The 9555-nt window shown below is 60.7% G+C and overlaps 1 protein-coding gene across 1 annotated transcript; it reads left to right on the top strand.

The window, feature by feature from the left end:
• Window position 1: 1 nt before the first annotated feature.
• Plk5 (polo like kinase 5 (inactive)) lies at window positions 2-7069 on the top strand (the record flags this gene model as incomplete). The annotated part of the gene is made up of 13 exons (XM_055607656.1): window positions 2-67; window positions 973-1080; window positions 1252-1368; window positions 1610-1815; window positions 2666-2867; window positions 2950-3076; window positions 3261-3337; window positions 3802-3874; window positions 4132-4209; window positions 4336-4492; window positions 5036-5165; window positions 5244-5354; window positions 6720-7069. Coding segments are annotated over 13 exons (1647 nt in total), but the record flags the coding sequence as incomplete, so codon positions are not given.
• Window positions 7070-9555: the final 2486 nt, after the last annotated feature.

The following is a 9555-nucleotide window of genomic DNA, read 5'->3' on the forward strand; positions in this document are numbered from 1 at the left end:
CGTGGCCGCCTTCCTGCGGGACCCGGGCTCCGGACGCGTGTACCGGCGCGGGAAGCTGATCGGCAAGGTGGGGGCTCCCGCGCGCGCGCGCACACACCCCGGATTCAAAGCGCGGGAAGGGGGAGAGCCGGGTGGGGGGGGCTCGGGCAGGGCGGGAATGCGCGCACCGCGGCCGGAGCCTCGGGCCTCCTGGGTTTGGGGTCCGGGCCGCCGTGCCCCGCGGACGGCGAGGCGGGAAGCGCGCTGGGCGCGCTGTCTGCGGGGCGTGTGCGAGTCCCGCGCGGGCGCCCGGCGTCCCCCAGTGCTCTCTGCGCGGCGACGGCCGTCCCTCCGCTCCGGCGCCGGGCTGTGGCCGGGGGCTGCGGCCGGGGGCTGCGTGTGCGGGCTGGACCCCGGAGGGCGCTGCGCGTCGAGCTCAGGAGTCCGAGGGACGGGAGTCGGATGCGCGGGCGGAGTCTGGCTCGGCGCGGGCGTGTCCGGGGGTCGCCGGGGGCGCGCCCGGGCTAAAGGCTGTGCCCTGGGCGGGGGTGCCCGGGCGGAGCTCTGGGTGGGAGCCGTGCGTCTGGGGGTTCCTCTGCGTCTCCGCGCCGGGTCCGGGGGCCTCGCGAGTTTGTTTCTTGTGCATCTGGGGGTTTAGCGTCTGCGCGCTGGGCGCCTGCCACTGTGCTGTGTCCGGGTGCGAGCCGCGTTGTGTGCGCGTGTTTGTGAGTGCCAGGGGTCTGGGGGGCGCCGGTCGGGGCTCTGTGTGAGGGAGTGTCCGGGTGGGGCACGGATGTCAGTGTGTGTGTCTGGCTGTCTGGGCCCCTCACTTCCCGTCCAGCAGAGCGCGCGGGTCTCCCGCTCCGGCCCAGTCCGTGGGTCTCTGCTCTGGTGTGGGGGTCGGGGTGTGCCCACTGCAGTGTCTTGGCCGAGGGTGTCGTCGGCCCGTGTCTCCGGGCGTGCCCGCTGTCCACACCTGCCTACTGTCCTCAGGGCGCCTTCAGCCGCTGCTACAAGCTCACGGACATGTCCACCAGCGCGGTGTTCGCCCTCAAGGTGGTGCCGAGGGCCGGAGCCGGGCGGCTGCGCCTGCGGGGGAAGGTGAGACCCCCCCCCCCCAGCCCGTCTCTCCCTCACACACACAGTTAAACACGCGCGCACTCACACACGCACACACAGACACACTCGCAGCCCTGCCGTCCTCCTTGCGAGCGAGCCGGGCCTGGGGCCCGTCGCCTGCTCCGCAGCTGAGGGGCCTTCATGGGGACGCAGGTGGAGCGCGAGATCGCCCTGCACAGCCGCCTGCGCCACCGCAACATCGTGGCCTTTCACGCCCACTTCGCTGACCGCGACCACGTGTACATGGTGCTGGAGTACTGTAGCCGCCAGGTGGGCGGGGCCGGCTGCCGTGGGCGGGGCCTGGTGGTGGGCACCGGGTAGGCCAGGCCTGGAGGTGCGGGGCAGTGGTGAGCGCTCCCTGTTGCTTGAGAGTGTGGGGCGGTGGGGCATGGCTCAGGCCACCGAGAGCCGGGGAGGCGTCTTTGCCCCTTAGTGCCCCCTGTCCCCACGAGGGCCCACCCCGTCCGCCCGGGCCCACCCAGCCTCAGCCCTGTGCCCCGTGCCCCCGTAGTCCTTGGCTCACGTGCTGAAGGCGCGCCAGACCCTGACGGAGCCCGAGGTGCGCTACTACTTCCGGGGCCTGGTCAGCGGCCTGCGCTACCTGCACCAGCAACGCATCGTGCACAGAGACCTGAAGCCCAGTAAGCGCGAGGAAGGGACTTCCGGGAGGGGGGGGGGCGGAGGGCGGGGGTTCACGCTGCGCTCCTCCGCCCGCAGGTAACTTCTTCCTTACCAGGGACGGGGGGGGGGGACCGGAGCGAGCTGGAGGGGCGAGCATGGGTGGGCGTGCAGGCGCACAGCAGGTTAGCCGTGTGAGCTCTAGCTGGAGCTGGCTGTGTACACCAGGCTGGCCTTGAACTCGGAGACCACTCAGCCTGCTGGCGGTGGTCACTGCTGTCTTTCAGGTGTCTTTTGTACACCACGGCAGCCACTGAGCGTAGGCCCGGATGGCCAGGTTTGGGTTTCTGGTCCCATCTTGGGAGCCAATTAAATTAAAGTGGGCCTCCGGCTGGGCCTCCGGCTGGGGCTGCGGCTGGGGCTAGGGTTTGGTTAAAGCTCTGGTCCACATGCATCAAAGCCCTGGCTGCCATCTTCAGAGCCACAGGAGCCTGGCACGGCAGTGCTCAGCTGTCATCCCAGGACTGGGGTGGTGAGGCCATGAAGATCAGGCGTCCAAGCCTCAAAAGCAAACAAACACACAAGCATTTAAAAGGAGACAGGCGTGGTGGGGCCTTGAATCCCGGCACTCAGGAGGCCGAGGCAGAGGGCTTTCTGTGAGTTCCAGGCCAGCCTGGTCCACAGATTGATCGAGGACAGCCAGGGCTACGCGGAGAAACCCTGTCTCGAAAAAAGCAAAAATAAAAAGTAAAAATAGAAGGTGTGTGCAGGGAAAGCAGGGTGCAGACAGGCAGGCAGCCCTGCAGAGTGCAGAGATGGGAAACGTGTGTGTGTGTGTGTGTGTGTGTGTGTGTGTGTGTGTGTGTGTGGCAGGTGAATAAAAAGTGTGAAAGTGCCCTAACCACTCTGGAGTCCCTGACTTGCTCTTGCTCGCCCAACCTGGCCCCAGGTACACGGTTCTGACAGGCACGCCACCCTTCGCCGCCGCGGCACCGTTGTCAGAGATGTACCAGAACATCCGAAACGGCCACTACCCGGAGCCCACCCAGCTGTCGCCCAGCGCCCGCAGCCTCATTGCCAGGCTCCTGGCACCCGACCCCTCTGAGCGGCCCAGCCTGGACCACTTACTCCAGGATGACTTCTTCACCCAGGCGAGGAGGTGACATCCAGGGTGGGCCTGGGGACCCAGGAACCAGCCTATCCAAGGCTGACCCTGAGCTCACCACTCCGCAGGGCTTCACTCCCGAGCGCCTGCCTCCCCACTCCTGCCACAGCCCTCCCGTCTTCGCCTTCCCCCCACCGCTCCGCAGGGTGTTCCGGAAGGTGGGCCAGCTCCTGCTAACCCAGTGCCGGCCGCCTTGTGAGTTGCTGTCCCCTGACTGGTCATAGCCTCTTCCTTGTCCTAGACCAGCTGTCTGTCACCTGTATGTCCTCATCTGTACTCGTCTCTCCTTTCCGTGGGGACTTTTTCGTGGCCGTGGCAGAGTGGATGAGGGGGTGGGGGGTATTGTCCTCACTGCCCCTCAAACCTGGGTTTCCCTCAGGTCCCTTTACCTCAAAAGAGGCCTCGGGGCCTGGAGAAGAGGGAGTGGAACCTGAACACATGGAGTCCAGCAATGAGGTGAATCCAGAGTGAGGGTTGTGGAAAAGAACTTAGAAAGGCCCTCAGTGCAAGCCTCTTGCATCTCGCACCTCCAGATGGAAGCTTCCATCCATCCACTCTAGGGATCCAAGCCCTGCCATCCCTGAGCCACACCCCAGGCCCTCACTGGGGGATTCTAGGCAGGACTCAACCCCTGACCATGCCCCTAGCCCCTTACTGGGGAATTCTAAGCTGGCCAGTTACAGCTCTGACGTACTCTGACCGTACTGTCCCCCACCCTAACATTCTCTGAGACCGTGGGACCCTGTTCACATCAGTTTTCTTTGCACGGCATTTATGGAGTGCCTGCTGTGTGCCTCTGTGCATCTGGCGGGTTTTGTCTGACAGGAAAACCTGTCCTCTGTGTGAAGCGGTGGGCTCTGGGGCTCCCTTTGCGTGGGAGATGTGCTTCTCCTCTCTCTCTGAACACCTCTCTGTCTCAGGAAGGGGGTCCTTGCGGCTCTGGGAGCCAAGTCCACCTCCTCACTCTCAGGACCTTGCGGACTGACCTGGCAGGTGAGCCGCAGAGAGCCTCATCCCAGACCACAGGTGCCGGGGGCCAGGGACTCTCCCCACACCCCGTCCTGCCAAAGATCCCAACCCCTGTCTGGCCTCAGCTTGTCCACTTGTAGGACATAACGAACGCCTGCGATAGTGGGGTTTGGCGTGACCCTTTCACGGATGAAAGTGTGGAGGCCAGGGCTGAGGGGAAGAGCCCCCCCCCCCCCGCTTGCCAGGGCTGTCTGGGCACCTGCACAATTCTGTCTCAACAGACCCAAAGGGGAGCCTGGCACTGCAGCTGGAGGAGGCAGCCAGAAAACTGAACCTCTGCTTGGACGCAGGACCTGTGGGTAGGACAGCTCACAACTACATGGCTGAGGCAGCCTGGACGGGCCCTAACCCAGGCACCTCCGGCCCGGCCCAGCCCGCCCAGTACCTGATCCTCTTTCCTCTCCTCTCTGCCCTGTTATGCTCAGCTGCAGAGGACGGGCCAGGGGAGCACCAGCCCGTGCTCTGGGCTCCCAAGTGGGTGGACTGCTCCCTCAAGTATGGTCTCGGCTACCAGCTGTCAGATGGGGGCAGTGGTGTGCTGTTTCGGGACGGCTCCCACATGGCCCTGCGTTCCCCAGGAGGGTAATTTGTGGGACCCCAGAGGACCCCACATCTCTTGTTTGCGTTCTCAGTGGGAGGGCCCAGTGAACAAGTCAGAGTTTCTTCACGAAGCCCTGGGGGGCTGTCCTGGAACTCACTCTATAGACCAGGCTGGCCTCCAGCTCCCAGAGACCCTCCTGACTGACTCTGCCTCCCAAGTGTTGGGATTAAAGGCCCGTGCCACCATCGTCCAGTTTGACTCATTTCTGTTTTTCTTTTTGTTGGGTGTGGAAACCCAGGGCTTTGCAAATCCTCTACCACGGAGCCCACCCCGTAGGCCCTGGTATTTTCACCATGGTGTTCTTGGTGGGAAGGCAGGCAGGGAGGAGGCTGGGATGACCAGAAGGGCAGGGGCCATGTCCGTGGAGACAGGAGAGGATGTGGTCTGGGAGGGCAAGGAGAGGCACCTGTGGGCTGGGTAACACCCTCCCTGTTGGGGGCTGCATGAAGGCGCAGCTGTGTGGGAGCATGGCCCCAGGCATGGGGTGCCCAGGACAGAGACTCATTCAGGCCACTGGTCCCCAGCCATGTCTCCTACCAACCCGACCAAGGGACCTTGTGGACCTTCACCCTGAGGGACGTCCCGGGCCCACTCCGTGCCAAGCTGGCCGTCCTGAGGCTCTTTGCCTGCTACATGCAGCGGCGTCTGCGGGAGGTGAGGGCGTGGGGTGCGGGTGGGCCCAGGAGAGGGACCCGGGGACCTGGGGATCCTGATCCAGAGCATTCCCCACAGGAGGGCACTGTGGCCATGTCTGCCCTGCCCGCCTCTCCTGACTTCTCTCTGCTGAGCTTCGTAGCTGACTCCCAGGCTCTGGTCATGCTGTTCAGCAACGGGACAGTGCAGGTGAGTGACCCGAGCTTCCCTCGAGACACAGGGAGTGTGCCACCTCTGACAGCTGTGGAGTCCGGAGCGTGTGATATGATATCCTGTGCCCTCAGCTTGAAGTAACGATGCACCAGGCCTGGCCTAGGAACGAGACAGCAGGCCCCGATGCCACTGGGTACAGTGTGGAGTTGAGGGGACTGAGATGCAAAGGGGGCCTCTCCTGGGCGGGGGCTTGGACTGGACCTGAGGTGGCCGGAACTTCCCTCGGAGGCTTTTGCTGAAGTCGCAGCTGTGCTGGACACAGAGAAACATAAGTAATAATGAAGACAGAAAACCTTTATGATAAATAGCCTCGGAAGTTCAAAGTCATCCTTGGCCACATCGTGAGTTTGAAGCCAGCCTGAGTCACACGAAACCATGTCAAAGAAAACCAAGAATGTTGCATTTGATTTTTAAACCCTATTTTATTTGGGGTATTAAAGCCTCCACTTCCCTCCCACCAACCCTTTAGCCCTAGGTAGGAGAGAGAAGGTTAGTGGGGAGAGGAGGCGCAGACCCCTTTGCTTCTCCCAGCTGTTGAGGGTCGATGGGTTCGTGTGGGGCTCGGTCAACAGCAAACAGTCTCCTGCAAGCCTCTGTGTTGAGGTGTTTCTCTCCATCTGCCTCCTCCTCGTCTCTGCTCTCTCCTAATGGCCACCGTTTCTCTTTCCAGGCCCTTTACATCCCTCAGGGTCCCAGACCACGCCCCTCTCTGCTGCCCCAGGCAGGCGGGTACCAGCTGACAAAGACCACGCCCCACAGGGGCCTTGATCAGCTGGGGACAAACTAAAGCCCAAACTAAAATCCTACCCTTGGGACTAAAACAAAAACATAGTTACATAACATAATTGAGTTTTTAAAGGAACCTAAACTTCCATGACACAAAAATAATGGAATAGGGGGAGGGAAGGTAGGATCAGGAGGGGAGGAGGGAGGGGTTTATGGGGGGATACAAAGTAAATAAAGTGTAATTAATAGAAGTTAAAAAAATAACGAAATAGAATAAAGGATGGGTCTACAAGGTGGCTCCAAGCCTCATGACCTGAGTTCAACCCCCAGGACCCACACGGTGGCAGGAGAGGGCTCCTGAATGTGCTCTGACCTCTCCTCCTGGGCCATGGCAAACCCACATACAAATACACACAAATAATAACTGCAAAAAATAAGAGAGAGGATAAACGAAAGGGGCGTGAGTGTGAGCCGGGGTGGGAGTCCCCAGTTGGGGTCCCCAGTCCTCTGCCCTTAACCCTAAATCTGAACCTGTGCGGCTCCTGCAGCCGTGTCTGTGCTGAGGGTCAGCGTTGGAGCCGACAGCGCTAGCCTTGACCTTAGTGTCTCTCCCAGGTCAGCTTCAAAACATCCCAAAGCCAGCTGGTGCTGAGTGGGGATGGCGAGGACTTCCTGCTCACCCTCTGGGAGCCGGGCGGCCCGGGCACTGGCACCTCCTACTCACTGGACGTCCTTCGGAGTCACGGCTGCAGCGTCCTGGTCCACCAGCGCCTGCGCCACGGGCTTCGCCTGCTGCAGAGTGTCTCATGAGCCGACCTCTGGAGGCCTGGGCTCTGCTCTGTCTGCGCCTCCGCACCGCAGCGCGTCTGTGGAGGGCGGGCGCATGGGGCCGCCGATGGTGGGGCCTTCCTTATTTATAGTATGACTATTCGAGCTAGAATTTCACTGGATTTTTCATTAAAGAGGACACGACCGTGAACACTGCTGTCTGCCTCTTTTCGTTGTTTTGTTTTGTTTTGGATTTACTTATTTCCTTACCTAGGAGTTCTGCCCGGGTGCTGCTGTGGGCACCATGTGAGCGGAGGCGGAGATGGGAAGAGGCCATCAGAACCCCAGAACTGGAACCCCAACTGGCTGTTTGGGAGCTGCTGTCTGGGTCCTGGGAACGGAATCTGGTCGTCCGCAAGAGCAACAAGTGCTCTCCCCTGCTCAGCTGTCTCTCTCTCCAGCTTTCTTGTTATGAGACAGGGTGTCCTGTAGCCCTGGCTGGACTGGAACTAGAGGCAATTCTCCTGCCTCAGCCTCTCCCACCTTTCGGATCACAGGTGTGCCCCATCACACCTGGCCTCTGCAGACCCACTTTGCACGGAGGCTGGGAGGAGCACCTGCTTGGGGGGCCTTTCTTGTGCGATGTGAGCTCGGTTGATTTTGACCTCTAGAAATTAGTGCCGGGAGTGGGGCTGTGGAACTGAAGTCAACAGCAGATGCTCGCTTGAATGAGGGTCGCCAGGAAAGGGACTGTGGAACAAGGTAGGGTGAGTCCTGGGCTGGGTCTAGGGACATGGTGGCTGTCACCAGGCCAGTTGCTCCGGTGCAGAGTGGGTGAGATGGGGAGGGACACTGTTCGGCACCTTCAGGGCCCAGGAGGCTTCACTGAGAACAAGCTGGGACAGTGCCATCGGTGCCTCTGGGAACTGCAGCTTAGGCTCACTCTTTTCTCAAGACAGGGTTTCTCTGTGTAGCCCTGGCTGTCCTGGAACTCCCACTGTAGACCAGGCTGGCCTCGAACTCAGAGCTCCACCTGCCCCTACCTCTTGAGTGCTGGAGTTAAAGGCGTGCGCCACCATGCCCACCAGCGTATTTTCTTGTGCTCCCAGAGGTCCCACGTCAATCATTCATCAAGAAGGCGCCTTACAGACTTGTCCACGGGCCAATGTGATGGAGGTTTTCTCAGTGGAGGTTCCTCAGTTCTGGCTTGTGTCAAGTTGGCAAGAACAAAAACCCAACCAGGACTGTCTTAGTCAGGGTTTCTAATGCTGTGAAGAGATGGCATGACAAGGCAGCTCTCGTACAGGAGAGCCTTTCACTGGCGCTGGCTTACAGGTTGATCGTCGTATGCAGGCAGACATGGCACTGGGGAAGGAGCTGGGCATTCTTCATCTTGGTCTGTGGGGAGCAGGAGGAGAGAGTGACTCTGGGCCTGCTTGAGCACCTTTGACCCCAAGGCCACACCTCCTAATAGTGTCACTCCCTATGGGCCTATGTGGCCACTTACATTCAAACCACAAGGACAGATACAATGCCTGACACAGAAATTCGTGCCCGTCACCCCGGCACATGGGAGCTGTCACCGCCCGGCAGGGAGCTGGGGAAAGAGATGCCAGGGCTCCGAGCTAGAGTTGGCTCTGGGTCTGGGTGCATCTTAGACCTGAGGGTGTGGCTGAGCTTTCTGGTGTGGCTGAGGGTGGGCTGAGCCTGCTCCTTTGGGCTCTGCTTGAACAGAACCACCCGTGGCTTCCGTGGGAGATCAGCAGGTCTGGTGGGTTTGGGGGAGGAGGAAAAACTGCACAGAGGCCCAGCAGGGCCACTTCAAGTGAAGGCGGTGGACACCTTGGCCTTCCGTCAGAGTGCCCACGTGGAAGGTGACAGGGCCTGTGTGGAGCCTGGGCGGGTTTTGAGAGGCCCTGGGGACTGGGTCGCCGCTTTGTTGTTGGGGCAAATTTTGCCCTTTAATTGACATCTCACCCACAGCTCTGTGTAGACAGTTTCCCAGCTCCCTCCTCACATACACTAACCTGTCTCCCCTCCAGACCCCAGCACCCAAACCCCCCTAGCCAGCTCTGGATCCCCTGTCCTCATCATTTACTGTCATGGAGTTCCTCATGTAGACTTTTGTGTCTGGTCCTTATACAGAGCACAGTGTCTTCAGGGTCCCCCTGAGCTGGGTGGGCTTCAGACGCTCATTCTTGTTCGTGGCTGTGTAGTATTCCAGGGTAGATGCGCCCTGATGAATGCCTCCACTCCTGCCTGTTCATCGTTGGAAATGGCTGGGAAGGTGTCTGTGTGTGTCTGTGTGCATGTGTGTGTGTCTGTGCTTTGTCCTCACCCCGCCTTTTTTCAAACAAGCCCTTATGACCTACTTGCAAAACCTGACCCAGGCTGGAGAGATGCTTGGTCGTTACAGCCCTGGCTGCTCCTGCCCAGGGCCCCGGTTTGGTCCCCAGCCCCAGCACGGAAGCCCACAACCATCCATGAGTCAGCTCCGGGCTTGTCCTCTGGCCTGTGCAGAGCGGTGCACAGTGCAGACACAGGTGCAGGTGAGACATTTCTGCCCGGAAGTAAGGACAAACACATCTTTGGCAAGGGTCGGGAGAGCGCTGTTGGCAATGGCCTTTAATCCCAGCAGAGTGAGTCCAGGACAGCCAGGGCTCTACAGCGAAACCCTGTCCAA

The sequence above is a fragment of the Psammomys obesus genome, unplaced genomic scaffold (genome assembly GCF_907164565.1).
Source record: "Psammomys obesus unplaced genomic scaffold, mPsaObe1.curated_primary_1811, whole genome shotgun sequence".
Classification (NCBI taxonomy): domain Eukaryota; kingdom Metazoa; phylum Chordata; class Mammalia; order Rodentia; family Muridae; genus Psammomys; species Psammomys obesus.